The sequence below is a fragment of the Peromyscus leucopus genome, chromosome 7, assembly GCF_004664715.2.
Source record: "Peromyscus leucopus breed LL Stock chromosome 7, UCI_PerLeu_2.1, whole genome shotgun sequence".
Taxonomy (NCBI): Eukaryota; Metazoa; Chordata; class Mammalia; order Rodentia; family Cricetidae; genus Peromyscus; species Peromyscus leucopus.
Window position 1 is genome coordinate 94,786,049 of NC_051069.1, and position 22,355 is coordinate 94,808,403.

Below are 22,355 nucleotides of genomic sequence, written 5' to 3' on the forward strand. Positions count from 1 at the left end.
CCTCCATTATTCTACAAATTTTGTGATTTTGTTTTTCTTTAGAGCTAAATTGCATTCTGTTTATGTACCAAATTTTCATTATCCGTTCATCTATTGAGGAAAAACTGATTGATTAAAAACTTGAATAGAAATACAAGCAAGCCACTATAAGGGTCTATCATGATTATAATCTATGAAAAGAAGAAGCATCAATTACACCCCATAGTTTTCATAAGTGCATCCTACTACAAAATCTGTCCCAACAAAACATTGTGGAAGACTACAAGGTAAAAAGCCTGGGCTGGAGTAAGAAGATGGAGGGATGAGGAGGAATGAGTGACAGGAAAGTAGTCCTCACATGACTGACTATAGTGAGGGTCCATTGCTTCTATTAGGAAGCTGTGTGGTTAGTTAACAATGGCTCATATGGCCAGGCAGTGGTGGCACACGCCTTTAATCCCAGCACTCGGGAGGCAGAGCTAGGTGTATCTCTGTGAGTTCGAGGCTAGCCGGGACTACCAAGTGAGTTCCAGGAAAGGCGCAAAGCTACACAGAGAAACCCTGGGCTCATAGAACATAGAACAAATAGGAAAAGGGGGTTCACAGAAAATAAAATCATAAAGCTGTGGATGCTCAATTAATTTGACCAAGAATGGACAAATAAATGCATAACATGGATGTGGCAGGGAGTAGATGGAGAAGGAGGTAGATGGGTAAGAAATCAATAGCAAACTGAGCCAAGCTGGTCTTATGTCTCTAAAACGTGAGCAGCGTGTGGCCAGACTGCATCTGAGAGAAGCCTACAGGCATTAAGCTGACTTTGTACCAAATCTTCAAAGAGCATCGTAGTCTTTGATTCCAGCATTAGATTTGAATCTGTCAGCTGCGGGGTCTCTGCCAAGTTCCTTCCTTTTACCAAGATGGCCTGCTACACACGAGCTCTAAGGCAGAGCCACACCCCAGGCCAGTTTCTACTTTTCATTTTGAAACACAGTCTCACTAAATTGCCCAGGCCGGCCTTGAACTCACTCTGTAAGAGCTCAGACAAGCCTTAAAGTGACCAGCCTCTGGGGAATGAGGGACTGTAATGTACATTCCACTGGTAAACTGGCATGTTTGAACTCTCTGAGAAGCTGACTCTGAAAGTGGGGCTGGCCCGTTCTCCCATTTCAGACCTAAGCATGTCTGTCTGAAGGTGTCCTCTAAGGCCCCCTTGTCTGAGGATGGGCTGCCAACTCCCACCTCTGTGAGGAGGAAAGAGAAAAGCAAAACAGCCCAAGAGCAAAACCTTTTATCTTGGGAACGGTTAGATGGCAAACCTTCCAACAGAGGTTACTGCTATTTATCCCATGATTAAAAAAAAAAAAGTAAAAAAATAAATGCCTGCAGTGGGTGGGGAAGGGGCAACCAAAAAAAGTCCAGCTATGAGGAAGCTTATCCACGGAGAGAAAGCTTAATTGGGAACTCCGCTTCCTCTGTCGGCTTCCGCTGGATGCTGGGAATGCCGGATTTGACGGTATCATCCCTATCTGTTGCTATTTGTTCTTTACCTGGACATCTCTCCTGGCAGGGACACTCAGGTTTGCCTAGGACTCTTTCTATCAGGAATTCCAGCTGCCTCCTGAAGGGGCTTCCCTAGTTGATTTCTGCTGGAAGTTCTAAGCACCCGATTTGATGACGGCTTGCTCTCTATGAATCTCCTGCTATTTATTCTTTTGTTTTGACTTACTATGTACTTCATAACTCGCTCATTCTAAACATGGCTATTGTAGATCATTCTCCTGACCCTAAGGAACAGGAGCTATGGGAAGATTTCCACGAGATGATATGAACAAGCATCTAACGCACCATCTGGGTAATAGTCCTCCCAGGAATAGTCCCCAGCCCACTGTCACACTGCACCGACATGGACTCAGACCTTTGACTTCATCTCCACAGTGTGCACTTGCTTGTGCACACACAGGAAGCCCTCGGCCTTCACCCAGAAATGTCTTTTTATCAGAAATGAGAGCTCTTCTCTACAGTGCTATTTTAAATCCTAATGAAATCTAGTGGGGGGAGGGGCATTTTGAACTTGCCCTTCTTCCTCAGTAACTTCCCAGCGATCCCCATGTCACCTCAACAGCCAACCAGCACTCCCCTTGACCTCAGAGAGAACCATGGAAATAGCCTTACTTGTGAAACAAAGGGAACTTTTCAAAAATACTGACCTTCAACCCTGGCAGGCCATGTCTTTCACGTGACCCCTAAAAGTACAAAGGAAGACAAGATCTCAGAAAAGGAAACAAGCCAATCAGGCGGCAGCCTAGCCCCCTCTTCCACAGCCCAGCTCTCCTGCAAAGGAGTCCCCTTCCCCTCCAGCTTCTCCACCTACCCGAGGTCCTGCAGAGCCTGCTTCCCCCTGAGGTCCATGGAAACCAGAACTTCCCTGAAAAGTAAGAGACAAAGGAAAGATCTGTTTAAATGCCACAGAGTGTTGTGGGATATTCGATCACACTGTGAACGCTGAGTTTGCTTTTTCTAGACAAGAGAGAGCCGCACAGGAAGTAGCAGGGAGGGCCTTTGCGTGGCATGGAGTTGTTTTGGCAGAGTGGAAGGGCGCTCTTTTTCTGAGACATTGGCAAGAAGGTCAGCTAGCTGCTACTCAACCTCTCTGAGCTAGCAGGTTTTCACCCCAGCCTTTGATTCCGAGTCTTATTGATAAAGAGAACGATAAAGATTTTATTAAAAGCTGTATTTGGCAGCTGCAACACAGCCGGTGCCTCCAGGAACAGAATTCCACTGCCCAAGTGCCAGGCCACTGCCAGAGAAGCAGGCCATCACTGCAGGGCCACAGCTGCTGGCTGAACCAGTAGGAGATCAAAGCACAGCCTTTGTGCTGATGGAAAACAACAACAGAGTCCTGGAAAAACCATAACAGAGTCCTAGTTTTACTTTGTAGACTTGTGTTATCCAATGCCAAAGCTGCTGGCAATATGTGATGATTCAGCTTAACTAAAATGAAATAAAATTAAAAGTTAGCACTGGCTACAAGTGTTCAAAAAGTGCATCAGGCTACTAGCTATCATACTGGGAAGTATGGAGACAGAGTGTCTGTTAGTCAGCACTGATCAAGAACCAAACTCCAGCTCAGTGGGCAAAGTGCTTACTGTGTAAGCATGAGCAACTAAGTTCAGATCCACAGCACCCACATAAAAGCTGAGCACAGAGGTGTGTATGTGCCTGAAAGCCCAGCACTGGTGGGTAAGAGACAGGAGCTCATTGGCCAGATAGTTTAGCAGAAACAGTGAGTCGTGAGAGACCCTGTCTCAAAAAATAAGGTAGAGAGAACAATTGAGGAAGACACCAACACAGACTTCTGGACACAGACACGACACAGGCACACGGACACACACACACATGAGCATGCACATATGTGTGTGTGTGCGCGCACACACACACACACACACACACACACAAAGAAGTAAATGGCATTCAATTCTCATGTTTCTGAATACTGATATAGTCCATCTTTCCCTTTGATAACAGCACAAAGTTGACTACGCTGTGACAGCAAATCAAATATTCTACAACAAGCCATGCTTGGCATCTAAACATATTGGCATTTCCTTTCACACAGGTGCCATGCAGGGTCCTGAGTGGCAGGTAGAAGGAGGAGGTAGGGAGTCATGTCTCTGAACACGGAGGGACCAACACACAATGTATGTATATGTGGTGACAGAAAGAAAGGGTTCTCAGCTTCACAAGAAGGCACTGGATTCGTCACCTCTGTGGAGTCAGAAGTGGGGAACTGAGTAGAGTCCAGTGAATGAGTCATCTTTCAGGACAAATGAGAACACCATAGGATCCCAAGCAGGAATCCCATGGATAATCATTCAGTGAAGTTGCCTGTTACCTCAGTGGGAATGGTGAGGAAGTGAGTGTAATACTGGAGCAAAAAACCATCTCTTGTTACTCTTTTATGAAAGACTAAATTCCGGAACAATTTAGCTCACAATACTAGTATATTGTTAGTTAAATATGGTATAAACATTGAAACACTATGCAATAATTTTAAAATACTTATCAAAACACAAAAAAAGGGTGGAAAATTCAAGACAGAGTTACATGAGAAGGGCAGGTTATGTTTCAGTGGACCCATTATTAATAATAATAATCTCTCTTCTCTCTCTCTCTCTCTCTCTCTCTCTCTCTCTCTCTCTCTCTCTCTCTCTCTCATGTAGCTCAAGCTGGCTTTGAACTCACTATGTAGCTAAGGATGGCCTTGAACTCCAGGTCCTCCTGCCAACTAAGTGATGGGGTTACTGGCATATGCTATCACACCCAGTTTCTATTATTAAGACAAAGACTTATACTAACCCAGACTAACAGGGATCTCACAATCCTCCTGCCTCAGTCTCCTGAGTGTTGGGATTACAGGTGTGAGCCACCATGCCTAGCTCATTCTATCTTTTCAAGGACATTAAATATCTCAAGGACTTTAAATATTAATATGTTTTCAATATTTAAATAGGTACTGATTTTGGTTTAAGACCATATGATACTAAAGCTATACAAGTCAAAGTGGTGTCCACGTGCTTGAGACGGCAGCATTGTGAAAAGAAACCATCCAAAAGATGTGTCAAAGCATTAGCTGTCCACTGGGTCCTCTGTGTGCTTTGGGTTGGAGACCCTGTTCAGTTTGGCTTTTCCATTCTGCATTGCATTTCCAGGATGGCCGACTCCTTGTCATTGTAATCTTCAATATTCCCACTTTTATATTTTATATTTGGGGTTTTTAAGGAATTAAATGTCATGGTATAAGCAACGCGCACTGTAGGCCTGGGAGATGACCACATGTGTACAGTGCTTGCCAGTAACTTGAAAACTTGAGGACAGGAGTTCAGATCACCGGCATCTAAGTAAACGCCAGGTGGACATGGTGTTCTCCTGTAATTTTAGGGTTCAGAAGCAGATAGAGGGGATTCCCAGAGCAAGAAAGCTGGCTAGCTAGACTAGTTGCACTGGGTTCTACTGGGAGACACTGCTGCAATGAGGAAGGTAGAGAGCAATCAGCCTTGGACCTCCCACACTCATGCACATGCCTGTGCCCACATACATGGAAACACACATACATGCACACACACAACACACGTAAGCACATTAATAAACACTGCATAAAAATTAAAGAATACAAACAGAAAATCTTAAACTCATTCTTCTGTGGTATCATGGTGGTTTGAATGAGACTGGTCCCCATAGTCTCATTTATTTGAATGCTTAGTGCCCACTTGGTGAACTGTTTGGAGGAATTAGGAGGTGTGGCCTTGTTGGAGGAGGAGGAGCCTTATTGGAGGAGGTGTGTCACTGAGAGTGGACTTTGAGAGTTCAAAAGCCCACTCCAAGCCCAGTGTCTCTGCTGGCTGGCTGTGGGTCAGGAGGTAGCTCTCAGCTGCTGCTCCAGCACCATGCCTGTCTGCTTCCTGCCATGATGATCATAGACTGAAACTGCAAGCCCCCAGTTAAATGCTTCCTTTTATAAGTGTTGCCTTGGTCATGGTGTCTCTTCATAGCAATAGAACAGTGACTAAAACAGACAGTCACTGGGAACCAATTGTTTCTTGTAAAATTCCAAAATTTTTCTGAATGCTCAAGAAGATATAAATGTATGTTTTTATAAGCTCAGATGGGAGGTTATAAAACTCCTTGATGACTAGATTTCACAGTGCCAAAAGGTACTGTGCCGACCACTGGGGAAGAAAGTCATCAATGGCAATACAAAGCATTGACCTTGGAATTCTGCAATACCAACTTGCCAAGGAAGATGTGTTCACTGGTGCAATACTGGAATAAAGGTTATGGAGATAACCAATCATTTTCTGATTAGATTTGAAGCCTGCTCCACAGGAGGGAATTCTTGCCTGGTATTGTAAACCAGGTCAAAAGCCATGGCTATGGAGGTCAGAGGCCCTAGGGTTAACCTGCTACTATTGTTTTGCTACAAGGAAATGTTGTCAGACTGTATTATAAGTACTTTTGATTATACCCATACAGCTACTGTTGAGGAGCTTCTTCTGCAGAGACTCACAACTGGTGAACATGACTGAAGAAGGTTCAGTCCTAAGTGGGATGTCTAGGTTCAACCCTCTCAAGGCTCAGGTAAACATTGCAGAAAAGGATGGAAAGCGTGTAGAAGCTGAGGATAGAGAGCAATGTTGTGAAATGCTGTCTTCTGGACATGAGAGGGCCATTGCACCCATGACCTCACTGCTGACACGGTTACCCACACAAGATCAAGCCAGCAAGACCAGTCAACACTCCAGCAGCAGCACGGACTGGGCCAGTGGGTTCCAGAAATGTAAACGAAGGAAAAGGCATCAAGATGAGAAGAGCGTGCGATGGGAAGTATTCGGGGCTTGGGAGTGGACATGGTCAGGATACATTACACACAAGTATGAGATAGTCAAAAATAAACATTTTTTTTTACAATTTATGAAGTAGAAAACTGTGGTGGTGTGCTGTTTTTGAAAGGATAATCTCATCCCAAATAAAGAAAAATGGCAATTCCTCATTTTTGAAAAGAAAAGTATTATACTAGGTGTTGGAGCACAGTCCAAGAATGGAGCTGTGTGAGGGGAATTCTGAGGGATTGGGAGAAAACTCCAAGAAAATAAGACAAGAGTCCTGCGACCTCTGTTCCTTCTAAACACAGTTTGTTCTTGGAATGTGCTTCTGTGCCTCTCCCAGGTGTAGTAAACAGGAGTGGGTTCTCTTCGGATTACCCACCATCTTACTATTGTTAGCTGGATAATGTGCCCAGGCAAGACCTGCCCTGTGATTATATACAGCTTGAACTCATGAACTTTGCTCATCTGACCTTGCTTAACCCTCAGAATATAAATTGTCTGATGCTCTAAATAAAGTTGGCTGTTGCTGAGATTTTAGTCCGCCTCATTTTTAGACTCCATCCTCATGGGTCCCACCACCTCTAGAGTGGTGACAACCAGGGACTGGGGAGGACTGCTCAGTGGGTAGAGCACCTGGGACAGAAGCTTGAGGACCTGAGGTCAGGACCCCAGCATCCACAGGAAAGCAGAAGCACACATCTGTGCCCCAGTGCTAGGGAGATAGAGACAAAGGGATCCCCAGAACCAGCCAGCTTAGTAAGTCAGTAAGCTCCAGGGCCGCCAAAGAGACCCCTGTCTCAAAAAATACTGGAGAGACAGCTCAGCAGGTAAGGGCGCCTGCTGCCAAGCCTGACAACCCGAGTTCAATCCCCAGACCCCTCTCCTCTCTCTCACACACACACAGGTGCACGCACACGGCCCCCCCCCCCCCCCCCCCCCCCCCCCGCTCGCACCGCGCACACACACACACACACACACACACACACACACACAAACATATATATACACATGCATATGCTACACACAAAAGCATATTTAACGATCCCATGGGGTCTTATCTGACTTCTTCTGGGGAGTGATTGCTATCGAATAGTAGGTAAGTTCTTGGCTACTGGAAATATTGATCATTTTTTCTTCTACACCTTTTCCATATCCTCACATTTTGTAGTAAATGCTACTTCTGTGGACTTCTTTTTGAAGTGGGTTGTACGTAGGAGAAGGCTATAGATAAAGCCTCTCACACTAGATCTGGATGTAACGAAGATTCTTTCCTGAAAAAGTTATCATCTCTCACTTCAGTAGCAGACAGCGCTTTGCCGCCAGCATAGTGAAGTGGTTCTTGGGACAGATGCTGGAGCCACTGGGTAAAAGACTGCTCTAGTCCTGAAGCAAGTGTCATTCCTCAAATTTCTCATTCATTAGAGAAGAGGGAAAATACACTCACAATAGAGAAAGCTGGTGAGCATGGGCTAACAAAGGGCTCAGGTCTAACATCACCAAAATAGCATCACTAAGTCATCTGTTGAAAAGAGATAATTAGTCTGTCTCTAGATATGGAGAAACCATCAGACAAGTGCTAATTGGGGGATGTTTCACAAGAGAATTGCTCAGGAATGTCCATGTCATATCAGCAAGCAAGCAATACTGCTGTGATTAAAGAAAACTGAAAAGACAAGATGCCCTGACCACAAAAACAGGCTTCAAGAACACTCCAGGAGTGACAGCTCCAATATTGCACTTCACGTCCATCTTGCACTGGTGAACACATCTTACTTGGCAAGTTGGTATTGCAGAATTCAGGGGTCAGTGCTGTGTAATACCATTGATGACCTTTCTCCCCAGCAGCTTGCACGGTCCCTTCCATCACTATGAAAGCTAGCCATCCATGTGCTCCCCCTAAAGAGAACATGTTGAAATTTAATCCCCAATCTGAAGGGATCAGGGCATAGGGCCTCTGGGAGGTGATCTGGGTCCAGAGGGTGGGATTGGTGCACCCCAGCCCTCCGTCCGTGAGGTGACACTCAAGAAGGCCAGTGTCACACACCAGGTCTCCCAGTGCCCTGGTCTTTGGCTTCCCAGACTCCAGAGGTGTGAAAATAAATGTTGTTTAATACAACCTGGCTACTGTATTCTATTACAGTATCCGCAAACTAAGACATGGAAAAAGTAGAAAAATGTCAACATGGACTGTGCAGAAAATAATATTGTTTCTATGTGGCACAAACAGTAAAATGGACTCTGCAGGTTGTGTGTATGTGTGTTTGTGTGTGTGTGTGTGTGTATATTTGTGCACACATATACATGTATATATATGAATGTAACAAATGCAATCCATGGAAAAGGCTATCAACTTGAGAGTGGGAGAGGCATGGAGGGTTTTGAGGGAGGGTAGCTGGGAGGGGCTGGAGGGAGGAAAGGGAGGGGGAAGTGACATAATTATATTTCAATTTTTAAAACTTTTAAAAAGAAAATAATGTATAAATACTATGTTTCTATAGTATGAGTGTTCTATTGTTCAATATAGAGTAGTTTTCTTTTTCTTAAACTATGGCTAATGTGTTATAATGCTTTTAATTAATCTTCAAGTAGCTCAAAAAATCACTCACACACACCACACACACACACACACACACACACACACACGCTCTCTCTCTCACACACACACACACACAGACATAAAGCAAATATGGTAATGGTGGCTATTCATTCCTGTAACTACAAGTTTTTTCCTATAAATCTGGAATTTTTCAAAATAAAGTAAGATGAGCTTTTCATGGACTTTGTCAGTAACTCGGAATGCAAAGGGAAAGAAACGCATACATTCCGGAAATATAGGTAGGGATTTTTTTTTTTCACCACAAATTTGGTCTCCAGTTGAATACACTCTTGTAAACCTGTTTTGTTTTATTTTTTCCACTTACTACTATGCCATGGATGTTTTCCATATGGAGAAACAGTTGTCTGGCTGAAGATGCAGCTCACTGGTAGAGTAATTGCCTAACATCACTAGGTCCTAGTTTCAGTTCCCAGCAGAAAGAAGAGAGGAGGGGGAGAGGAGGTGGGGGAGAAAAAGGGGCAGGGGAAAGGAAAACATGTAGAAAATTGCTGCTGGCCATGTCAGAGGAGCAGCTGGTAGCAATCGACTTCAGGGATTGGCCCACAGAATGCAAGGCACTGACCAGTGAATCTCGGATAGGTAAGGGCCTGAGGGCTTTGGCTCCAGAATGTCTCTTGTTACTGCTGTGCCTTTATATGTTTGTCAACACCATTTTTCTCTGGTATCTGGTATGGCATGAATGGGTGTGGGGGGAATCCCCACTGCCTTTAATGTAGTGTGATTATCTCCTGGAGATATCCTGTTCTACTGGGCATTTTTTATCTGTGGATTATTATGAAGATGATTTCCTCTTAAACTGTACTATTTAACTAAGGTAGTAATTTTATACAGTAATAGTGTTGGTTTAAATAAAATTTTGAGGCCGGGCGGTGGTGGTGGCACACGACTTTAATCCCAGCACTTGGGAGGCAGAGGCAGGCAGATCTCTGTGAGTTCGAGGCCAGCCTGGTCTACAGAGTGAGATCCAGGAAAGGCACAAAGCTATACAGAAAAACCCTGTCTCAAAAAAAAATGGAATTTTGATGATTAAGAGTTTTTAAACAAATGTAGTAAAGGATTATGATAGAAGTTAGTTTAGTAGGAAAATTAAAGGTAGGACAAAGTGTTGCCCCTCCCCTGATAAAGCAGGGTCCCCAGAGGATAGAAAATAGGAACGAGGGAATATCATGCAGCTAGGACTTAGGAGTTTTACTTAAGGAACCATACAGCTATGCTTTAGGTTAATGATTAAGGGAAACAATCGAGTCCCAGGAGTTAGCTCAAGTTCTTTTTGATACTGAGAGATATGTTCACGGGTTTTGGTGCATCATAGCTAAACAAAGCTTTAAACAATTGATTTCATGTAACTAGAAAAAAATGAATTGGATGTTAATTAAGATAATTGAACAGGATTCTGAAATATGAAAAGTGAAACTAGTAACCTGGTTTTCTGGCAACTATAAAAGCTATTGCCTATGAAAATGGTTATGGCTGAAAGGCTCCTGATCTGAGAGAATTTTAAACGATAAATGTTTTAACTGTACGTGGATTCTTGGGGATAATTTGGTTGTAATCATTCACTTAAAAAATAGAATGTGGCCGGGCAGTGGTGGCGCACGCCTTTAATCCCAGCACTCGGGAGGCAGAGCCAGGCGGACCTCTGTGAGTTCGAGGCCAGCCTGGGCTACCAAGTGAGCTCCAAGAAAGTTGCAAAGCTACACAGAGAAACCCTGTCTCGAAAAACCAAAAAAAAAAAAAAAATAGAATGTAACCACATTGTAATTTTTATATTGCTTGAAAGATTTGGCTGGGGCATATAAGCTGTAAAGGAGAAAATAAAGTAGTTAGAAGGAAACCATCAGGAGGGAGTGAGAAGACAGTCATCAGGAAAGAGACAGAAGGGAAACATCGGGGTAGAAAAACAGAACAGAAGAAGACAGTAGAACAAGCAACAGAGAGAAGAATAAAAAGAAGCAGCTTTTATCCCTCAGAAGAGAAGTCTGTGCGTTTTTCTCGACAACTTTGCATCTCATTCCTAGTCTCTCTGACCTGCAGAAGCCTGAACCCTCTGCAGAAAACCAGGCATGACAACTCATGCCTATAATTCCAGAACTCAGAAAGCTAAGGCAAGCAGGTAGCTAATGAGTTTGAGGCTATCCTAGGCTATATTGTAAGACTGTCTCAAAAATGAACAACAGCCGGGCAGTGGTGGTGGTGCACGCCTTTAATCCCAGCACTTGGGAGGCAGAGGCAGGCGGATCTCTGTGAGTTCGAGGCCAGCCTGGTCTCCAAAGCGAGTTCCAGGAAAGGTGCAAAGCTACACAGAGAAATCCTGCCTTGAAAAAAAACAAAAAAAATGAGCAACAAAAATAAACACTTATCTTTGTTATGTTTCATTGCCTAATGCTACTGCATCATGTGAAAGCAACATTGTGTATATAAGTGATCACTTACTTGATTGATGATAGATAGATAGATAGATAGATAGATAGATAGATAGATAGATAGATAGATAGATATAGATAGATAGACAGATGTTGAATATTTCAATCTTTTACTTTATTTTTTAGACAGGGTCTCATATTATAATCTAGGTGACCTAGCACTTTCACTATGGAGCTGAGGATGAACTTCAACTTCCGATCCTCCTGCCTATAACTCCAGAGTGCTAGGCTTACAGGCATGCATCACCATGTCTAGTTTATGCATATTAGGGTTCAATCATAGGACTGTGTGCATGCTAGGTAAGCACTCTACCAACTGAGCCACATTCCCAGTCTAATTTTTTATTATTTTAAAAATCACTGTAGTAATCATAATTGGAGCTAAGTCTGTCTATTGATCCATGATCAGCTTTGAGAAAGATACCCAATGTCAACCCCTGACCTCTACACTCATAGGAACACACACACACACACACACAGAGAGAGAGAGAGAAGAGAGAGAGAGAGAGAGAGAGAGAGAGAAGAGAGAGAGAGAGAGAGAGAGAGATTGCTTTCACACTTCTGACCTGCATGAATGATTCTCCACTCCTTCCTCATACTAGGTATGTAATACAATTTCTCTGCTTGGTTGGGAACGTTTCACGGAGGAATTTTCCTGGTCTTAACTGTGACACTGAGCCCAAGGCCCCTCAGAAATAATAGCAAGGAAAGACTGCCCCCAAGAGGTCTATCTTCTAATCGCAGGCAGAATATTGTCAGCAAGCGCCGCTTATGCAAAGGAGTAATTTTCTATCATCTGAGTCTATTAAATGATATTCATTAACACCCTTCACTGAGCCCAGCATAGGAGGAGAAGCCACAGGAAACACAAAATCCGATCAAGCATGGCACTATCTGAAACAGTTACAATTTCTGTTACACACAATACAAGAATGGAGTTAAAGTCAATAGGCCAAAGTCAGGGATGGAGGCCTGTGGGATCTGTGGTCATGAGGCTCTCACTACGGCTGTGGTTCTGTGATGGCCACCACCCTGAATAGTGTGTTCAGAAGCCTGGATTCCTTCCTAGCAGCTAAGCATGAGCATTCCATGGTTATGCTGCATCTATGACGTTTGTTACCATAGCAACCAACGACTCAGAAATTGATGGTTTCTCTACCCTTCCCATCTTCCAGATGAGGCTCCTGAGACCCAGGGATTAAGGGTTTATTTCCCGATGGGTGCTTAGCTCAGTCCCAGTGAGTGGCCATTCACGTCATAACACAGATTCTCGCTGACCACAATCTAAAGAGGATAACCAACGCCCTACGGTTTTGTCAAAGGGTCCCAAGTTGGAATCCCAAGGAAATAAATGTCCCCCTCCAATTGTAAACATCTGCTATGCAGACCTTATGGCCAGAAATTAGGAAAGATGAGATATGAGAACTGAGACACTCATTATCTTAGTCATTTTTCAGAATCATGCATTTTAATGTCTGAGACATAAAAATCTAAAGCTGGCTTCTAAGACATTAGCATGTGTCAGGCTGACAAGTCCCTTTTCCCTCTGTAATGTGTTCTGTCGTGAGGGTTCCAGTCTTCAGAATGAGACAGGCATCCCATCTTTCCAACTGTCTACTACCCAGTTCACACCAGTCATCTCTGGCTAGGATGGAAAACAGGCCAGCTGCATAATGACATTTAAATCAGCCCAGCCTCCCAGGAGCAGGGAAACTCAAAACAGAGAAGAGTCTAGACCTCCCTGAGTTGGGTGCTCTCATTTTAGGAAAGAAATTGAAGACTAGAGAGGTTTAAGGTCACCTTTAAGGCGTTGTTAGCAGATAGGGAGGGGCAGGGACGTGTGTAGGGAGAAGACGTGATGAGACAAGAACTCAAGGACAAGAAAGTTAAGGGAGGTTGGCAGTCAGGGCTTCTGTCTCCTGGAAAACAGGAGTCCTGTGGCTTTGTTCTCTGGGCTCCTATCGGATTCAACCAAAGCGTCCAAGTGTTCTGAAAGAACACGTAGTCATTCCGACATGTCAGCCCTACAAGCAAACTGCATCCATCTTACCTGAGGTCCACGCCTTCCCTTTTCTCCCTTGGGGCCTTGGATGAAATTATCAATTCCAGGATCCCCCTGAGGAAACAAAGGGTAGCCTTCCTCAAATGAACAGCAAAAAAAAAAAGGAAAAGAGACAACGCGAAGAGTGGTTTTAAGGAGGGGGAGGAAGGACTGGAGAGCTGGCTTAGAGGCGGAGTAACCACAGAGCATGGGCAAGGCTCTGGGTTCTATTTGTATCACTAGGTGAGAAGGGAGGAGGAGGAAGAGGAGGACAAGAGGGAAGACAGGAATCAAGGTGGACCCTTCCGATGTCCAGACCTCAATAGTCCGGATACCCAATCCAAATAAAGTCCCACCCTCCTGACCCAACCGGATCTTCTCTGAGATGGTTTGCCTCTCAAATCTCTAGCTTGTAGAGACAGACTGAGCTGACGCCTCCTTAACCAGCACCAGATCCATCAGTCTTTGCCTCTGCACAGTTCTCATGTCTGTGGCATTAACGCAGAAGAAACCCCGCAGCCATCACTCACAGGATCTCCCCTCAGCCCAGGCTCCCCACGATGTCCAGCTTGTCCAGGCAGTCCTGTCAAACCCTTAAATCACAAAGAAAAAAAAGAAATGAATCACATCATAAAATCAGTGAACGCTTACAAGGAAGGTGGTAAGAGGGGAACTAGGAACCAGATCTCAAGGGCAGCTTTGGACTTGAAACTGAGCGTATTCACCGTCAACACGGCGCGGTTGAAAGGTAGAAATTAACATACTCTTTCTGGAAATCCTCCCTACGCTGGTCCCTATGGGAGTGTCTACACACCTGACTCTCACATCTCAGGAGTTAATCCTTCTGCATGCACCCGGACCCAGGCCTCCCTATTGTCTCAGTCTGGTCTTTTTTACCTCCCCCCCCCCAATGCTCTGTAAAGGATCATACACAGGGGAGGAGGGGGTCTGCTTTCCGCGCCATGCATCTGGGTAGGGTTAGCTGAGTAAGAGCCCGTGAGTGGAAGGAGGAGGCATGATTACTGATATACACCTGGAACTCCAGCACTCAGGTGGGTTAGGCGTGACCTTATAGGGTCATTTTATGGATTTAATAAGAAATTAAAACGTTCAGTACAGAGTCAGGCCCAGGGGTCCTGCTCTGGTTTATCTTACTTCTTCCTGGGCCCTTTCCAACTCACACATTGCACTTCCAGGGTCACCCCCCATGCCTGTGGCTTCAGTGGCACCTCCCTTACCCAGAAACAGCCAACAGTCCCTAAGGACTCAGTGGGAAGAAAAACAAAAACTTTGGGGGAGGGACTGGGAGAAGTGGGGGGGGGACAACTGCAGTCGGGATGCAACATATGAGAGAGAATTAATTTTTTTAGAAGTCAGGGGAAGAGGCATTGAATTGACCTCCGCTTGAGTTAAGGGCATTCCTCCTGCTCTTTATGTCTTTCTGGTTCATCCTCTACTGCAAAACTGAAGTCCTCCTTCCCACCCTGAAGTTTCCCAACTCTATGCTTTTCCTTGTGACTTTTTCCTGACTGGACTACCCTGGTTCGGTCTCTCTCTCTCTCTCCCTCCCCTCTCATTCAGGTCTGAATAAAAATGCCGTGATTACCCACGGTCCCCGGAGTGTTGGGGTCCCCTCTACCCCCCGCCCCGTCTCTGCTCAAATGCCCACTGGGCCTCAGTGCCAATGGTAGCCATCTTGGTCTCTTAGTCATTCACCTTTATATTTCATCCCATCTTCATGGAGGAAGCCTTCCCGAATGCACCAGCCAGGGCCACCCATTCTAAGTTAGGTCTGGATTCCAGTAGATGCTCGGGTGATACTGATGGTTGATCACACGAAGGAGAAAGACCCTATTTGTTTTCCTCAAGTGTGGTCCAGCAATTCTCATTTGCTCCATTCCACATCCTTAACTGTGGCGGATCTTGTGCTACCGTCCATGTACAAACTGTATTTCCTTCACATGGTAATAGCCCTGTGTTGGCCATAGCCAAAACTTATTTACCTTTGGACCACCCCCTGTGGATAGCAAAACGCCCCATGGGTAGGAGGCACCTGATGGATATTTATTACATTTCTCTCAACTTAACTGAAACTCGAAGCTTTTTGCGTTGTGGAAGCAGAGGACCCTCCACTGTCTCCAAACGCTGACCCACGAGCTTGTAGTTTCTCGTTGGAGTTTCTCCTTGGAAAGTAAACCTCGATAAAGAGATGCGCCCTTTGACTCTCTCCCTTCTGCCTCACCTCTGGGAAGCTGGTGCACATCACTGATGACCCAGCAGAAACAAAAGCACTCCTGTAATTCCACAGGGAGTGCAAACAGCGACCGGTGAATAAACTGCTGTGTAAAGCTAGCAGCAGCTCAAACTACCGGTGTCTGTTTGCACTAGTGATGTGACCGAGAGTGAAAACACTGTGTGTGCACTAGTGATGTGACCGAGAGTGAAAACAGGTGACACTGGTGATGTGACCGAGAGTGAAAACACTGTGTGTGCACTAGTGATGTGACCGAGAGTGAAAACACTGTGTGTGCACTAGTGATGTGACCGAGAGTGAAAACACCGTGTGTACACTGGTGATGTGACAGAGAGTGAAAACACTGTGTGTGCACTAGTGATGTGACCGAGAGTGAAAACACTGTGTGTGCACTCACTAGTGATGTGACCGAGGGTGAAAACACTGTTTGTACACTGGTGATGTGACAGAGAGTGAAAACACTGCACACTGGTGATGTGACAGAGAGTGAAAACACTGTTTGTACACTGGTGATGTGACAGAGAGTGAAAACACTGTTTGTACACTGGTGATGTGACAGAGAGTGAAAACACTGTGCACTGGTGATGTGACCGAGAGTGAAAACACTGTACACTGGTGATGTGACCGAGAGTGAAAACACTGTTTGTACACTGGTGATGTGACCGAGAGTGAAAATACTGTTTGTGCACTGGTGATGTGACCGAGGGTGAAAACACTGTTTGTGCACTGGTGATGTGACAGAGAGTGAAAACACTGTGTGTGCACTAGTGATGTGACCAAGAGTGAAAACACTGTGTGTGCACTAGTGATGTGACAGAGAGTGAAAACACTGCACACTGGTGATGTGACCGAGAGTGAAAACACTGTTTGCACACTGGTGATGTGACCGAGAGTGAAAACACACTCATACTTTACCCTGTTGCCTCTGTTCCCTTTCTCTCCAGACGACCCTGTAGCTCCAGGATCACCCTAGGAAAAATAAATGTGCAAGGAATCTTAATCCCATCGGTCACTCTGGAAGCTTCTGTCACGTAGTTTTACGCTCCAGCCAAGAGTGGGAACATGCTTTAGCACTTCTAACATCAGGACAGGTCAGGGGTTCTGAGGAGCCCTCACACCCAATCCAACTTCAAATACCAGGTCAATTAAAACAGCTCCTGGTGCATCAATAAGATGATAAATAAAAAGAAATGCTTAGGGGTCTCGATGAAGAAAAAGCAGGACACAGACCAGGCTATAAAAGACTCCTAGAGAGTCTACTTGAACTGAAAAATACAAGTGAATTAAAGTTCAGCTGATGTGTTAAACAGCAGAGGAAACAGAACTGAGTGCAGTAAAAAATAACCAAGGAGAACACAAAGCTTGATGGTGGCTCTCACTGCCAATCCCAGCACTGGGGAAGCAGAAGCAGGCTGATCTCTGTGACTTCAGGGCCAGCCTGGTCTACATAGCAAGTTGCAGGCCAGTCAGGCCTACATAGTGAGACTCTACCAAGGTGGGGGCAGGGGGAATTATATGGAATGCAGCCCAAAAAGAAAAAGAAAAGGTGAAAAGGTGACTGAGAGTCTAGGACAAAATGGGAAGGTCTCACACATTTCTAGTTAGATATCCATAAAGACACAAAAGAGCAGTGGTTCTCAACCTTCCTAACGCTGTGACCCTTTAATACAGCTCCTCAGAACTGTAACTGTGCTACTGTAGTGTAAATGTCTGTGTTTTCTGATGCTCATAGGTGAACCCTGTAAAAGGGTCAGTCAACCCCCAAAGGGGCTGTAACCCACAGTTGCGGCCCAGTGTAATAGAGGATCCAGATGCTATGCACTGTCTTGAATGCCCCGCCCCCAAGGTCTATGTATTGAATCTTGGTACCAGTGTGCTAGTGCTGGAAGATGCTGTGGACCTTTAAGAGAGGGACCTGGTGGGACGTCCTCGGGCCACTAGATTGAGCCCTTGAGGGGAACCCTGGGACCCCTATTCTTTCTCCTTTTTCTCCTTCTGGATGATGAAGCGAGCAGATCTCTCCACAACATGCTCCCCACCATTGTCCTTCTGTGACTCCCCCATCAGAAACTTCAGAGGAATGGGTCTACCCCATCGCAGACTTTAATCTTAAAATCATGAAGGAAAATAAGCCTTTTCTCTTTATATGTAAATTACTTTGGGTATTTCATTATCTGATGAGAAGCTGACCACAATACAAAAGCTAAAAGTTTCAACAGGGTAATTTTCTAAGGATTTTCTGAGATTTGTGGAAGGCATAAATAGATTCAAAAGCTTAACAAGTTCCAAGTGCACTAAATAAAAAGAAGCATACACCTGGATACAATATATTGAAACTGCCAAAACCAACCGCGATGGGAATTTTTTATGCAGCCTGATATATATTTTTGAAACGTTGCTTGCCAAGAAATAATTATTTTGACAGATAGCTTCTAAACAGTAATAATGAAATATCTAAGGCAAAGGACGCCTAAAACTAAGAAATGACGTTCTCAAAGTGCTGCCTAGGGCTAACTCTCAAAACAGACGTCTTTACTCGGTGAGCTATCCTTTGTGGAAAAGGGAAAAGACAGCATGAAACACAGAGAAACGCGAGCCAAAGGGGTTTCCAAGGAGCCCGACCCTCGTTAAAGGAAAGTCTGCAAGATGATTCTGAGGCGAAAGAAACAAGGTGATTTCTTGGGGTTTGTGTTTTGTTGTTTTTTTTTTTTTTAACATCAACTATTTAAAGGAAGATATCTGTGATGCTAATAAACATGGGAGTAAAGCTAAGAGAGTGTCAGTTGTTTAAAACAATATTAACAATAGTCTGGGGCTGGAGAGATGGCCTGGTGGTTAAGAGAACTTGCTGCTCTTCCACAGGACCCAGGTTCGGTTCCCAGGACCCACCTAGTGGCTCACAACAGCCTTTAACTCCAGCTATCAGAAATGCAACACCCTCTTCTGGCCTCCACAGGCACCTTCACACAGGGGCATACGTTCACACATACACACAAGTATAAATCTTTAAAAGAAACACCGCGTCTAAATTGCTGGGATTTAACAAACAACAATATATAACAAAACATGGAAATGAAATTCGGGACAATAGGCAGTCTGGGGGCAGGGGGCTGACTGAAGTTACGGGTCCTTGTACGGAGACATGAGGACAGATAGAGCAGTTTAAACCCTGCCGAACGTGCTGTTAAAATGACTGACCAGGAAGAGTCGCCCTAGCTATAAGAGTCCATCCATGTGCCACACTAATGTGAGAGCAGAAGAGAGGACTCCATGATGGAGAAAGGGGGAGGGGAAGAGGGGGGAGATTGAACAAAAACAAAGGATACTGGCATTTATGTGTGAAGAAGCCATAATTTCTACATACTAACTTAAAACTTTTAAGGTATACCATGAACTCTATGAAGTAAAAGATTATTTTTCACTCCAAGGCTCTGGGAACATTGGGAAAGAGAAGGCAAATAGAAGATGGTGAGGAGTGCTGTGTAAAGCAGTCTTCTGGACACTACATGGCTGCTGCACCTCAAACTCACAGCAGCAGCAGCTCTGTGCACAAGGCTGGTCCCATCAACACTCCATCATGGAAGGGGAAGGTCACGCCCTTCCCCAGAACCTGTATGGTTAATGGTTGCTGTGAGGCAGGAGTCATAGTCCTTAGTGTTACAGCCATTGGTAAGCTGACTCTGCTTGAATAAACAACACACACACACACACACACACACACACACACACACACTCATGTTTAGTTAAGACAACTTTAATCCAAAAGCAGTGAGCCACAAACAAAATGATATGAAAATAGGAAGGGGACTTGGAAAGAATCAGGGTTCAGTAGAATGGGGAAGATGAGAGAAGACAATGGGGGTATATGATCAAAGCACATTGTGTGTGTAATAAAATTATAAAAGAATTTTTAAGAGTCAAAAGTTGTTTTTCAGTACAGTCTGACAATAAACAAATTAAAGTTTTCAAAATTAAAAAACAAATCACTCTGGCAAACTTGTATATAATTACTTTAAAATATGGATATGCGATGTTTCCTCAGAAGTGAGAGGGGAAAGTTTAAGGACATGAAGGTGGTCAGTGAAAAGACATGGTTAATCCCCGTGCTGAGGAGGCAAAAGCAGATGGATCTCTGAATCCATGGCCAGCTTGGTCTACATAGAAAATTCCAGACTAGCCAGAACTGTACAGGGAGACCAATAAATAAATAAATAAATAGATGGATGGATGGATGGATGGATGGATAGATAGATAGATAGATAAATAAATAAATAAATAATAGGAACATAGCAAGGTAGCTTGGCAGGTAAAGGCTCTTGTTGCCAAGCCTGACTGTCAGAATTCAATCCCCAGGACCCACAAGGTGAAAGGAGAGAACCACCTTCTACAACCTGACCTCTGGCCTCCACATGTGTGCAGTGGTGCCTGCACGTGTTGATAGATAGATAGACAGACAGACAGATAAAACAATACCAGAGTAATGGGCAGAAAATATAAAGCAAGACAGTTCCATACCTGTTCTCCATCTAAGCCGACAGCACCTTCATCACCAGCGCTGCCCTGTGGGAAGGGAGGGCAGAAATCAGAGACAAGAGATGCACAGGACCGGTGTTTCTCCTGTGTTCCTTTCCTTGCTAGCATTTCTTTTTCAGCTGACAAAAGAGTACAGAGCTTCGGAAACAATGTTAACACCACACCCAATTATTAAAAAGTAACAATTTGGTCTTTGAAAAACCATCTTTACTGACTTCCCAGGTGGTTCTGTGCAAAGACTGGGCAGGGTTAGGAAGGAGGAGAGAAGGAGGAAGAAGAAGACATGTAAACAAAGAAAATAACAGAAGGGGAGACACACACGTGTGTTAAGAAAGGGTGAGAAATACTCTTGCAACTCAGCGCTGAAGATGACAAGCCCTCGGCCAAGCTGGACGAAATGTTCCCACCGCTGTCACCTGCCAGCTGCTGTGGCCCACACCTGTAAAGTCTGGAGCAGGAGGATCCAGAGTTCAGCCAGCCTGGGCTAGAGAGTAAGACCCTGTCTCAAAACACAAATAACAGAGAGAGAAAGAGACAGGAAGACAGACAGACACAGAGAGACAGAGAGACAGAGACAGAGAGAGATAGAGAGACAGCATCTTTTGAAGAAAAACCATCAGAATTTCACAAACCAAATGAAACCCGTTTCACGCCTGTGAAAGACTGGGTTTATCCCTATTGTCCACCCAAGAAAATCAAGTTTAAAAGAGTTCTTTTTTAAACTCAAGTCAAATTTAATTAGCATATGACAATAAACACATCTATCAAGTTCTTGAATTGGAATTGATGTGACACCTTTGCCACAGGAAGTGATGGAAGGTTCTAGAACACACGAGTAAGATCAGCCCAGGAGCCCTTGTCTGTCTTATCATTTTGTAAATGCCCCTCCATGATAAAGAGGGGAACACAGAGGGTGTGCAATGTGTATTTCTGGGGCAAATAAGTGAACAAATAGATAATTTGATTCCGAATCTGGATGCAAAGTTATTCATTTATTGTGACAAACCCAGTTTATCACCCCTCCCCAAAATGTACACCCTGACCTCACTCTCCCCACCGCACCTTAGACCAGGGCCAATTCTTTTTAGACCATCATGTAATAGATAATGGTGGTTCAGTTATTACAGAATTGGAAACAACACTATTTGTCACAATCTTTGAGCTTAAATATCTGTCTTACAGTCACCCATCAGCCAGGCAGTCAATTGGGAAGGCCTGCTTCCTTGTCTAAGAACTGGGCATTTCACTCAAGCCATAGAACGGGGCATGGACTCAGTGCTGTGTTTCTCAGGGAAGCTGCCACCCAGGGTAAGAAAAGGGAAGATGGTCCTACCTTCTCTCCTGAAAATCCTCTTGCTCCCTGAAGTTAAGAAGAAGTAAAAATAATTAAGCTGTGTACATAGATTTAAAAGAGTGAAGTTACCATGCCAAAAATATATTCCCTGCCTGCATTTACTACAGCAATATTCACAATAGCCAAGAAATTAGCCTAGGTACCCATCAATGGAGGGATGGATTTTTTTTATGTAATACAATACACAATGGGATGTTATTCAACCACAAAAAAAAAAGAAAAGAATCATCTGTCATTTGGAACTGGAAGGCACTGTGTTAAATGAAATAAGCTAGACACAAAAAGACTAGTAATACATCTATAGCTTTTAAAATTAAAAGTAAAAAGTCAACCCAAATGCAGAATACTGATCACTAGAGGTTGGAGAGGAAATGGGATGTAGCAGGCTTTCTTTTGGGCCACCAACCAGCTCCCAAATCATGGCACAGAGACTTATTATTAGTCATGAATGCTCAGCCTTAGCTTAGGCACTTCTCTTGCTACTTCTTATAACTTAACCTGTTTCTCTTTATCTACGTTTTGCCTCAGGGCCTTTTACCTTTCTTTCCTTCTGTGTATCTTACTTTCACTGCTTATCATGGCTGGCTGGCGGCTGCCTGGCTTCTGAGCCCAGACATGTCTCTCTCTTTCTCTTCTCAAGCCTAGATTTCTATTTACTGTCTCTGCCCACCAGCCCCACCTATTCCTCTCCTACCTAGCTATTGGCTATTCATTTTTTTTATTAGACCAATCAGGTGGCCTTAAGCAGGCAAAGTGAAACAAATGCAA

The 22,355-nt window shown here is 44.3% G+C and overlaps 1 protein-coding gene across 1 annotated transcript in view; it reads right to left on the reverse strand.

Moving 5' to 3' along the window:
* Positions 1-22,355, reverse strand: part of LOC114693565 (collagen alpha-4(VI) chain-like) — a 117,179-nt gene that overhangs the window by 45,197 nt on the left and 49,627 nt on the right. Inside the window, 7 exon segments of the mRNA XM_037207894.1 lie at positions 2,190-2,225; positions 2,354-2,407; positions 13,456-13,521; positions 13,977-14,039; positions 16,616-16,669; positions 20,216-20,260; positions 21,567-21,593. Coding sequence (XP_037063789.1) covers positions 2,190-2,225; positions 2,354-2,407; positions 13,456-13,521; positions 13,977-14,039; positions 16,616-16,669; positions 20,216-20,260; positions 21,567-21,593 — 345 coding nt within the window.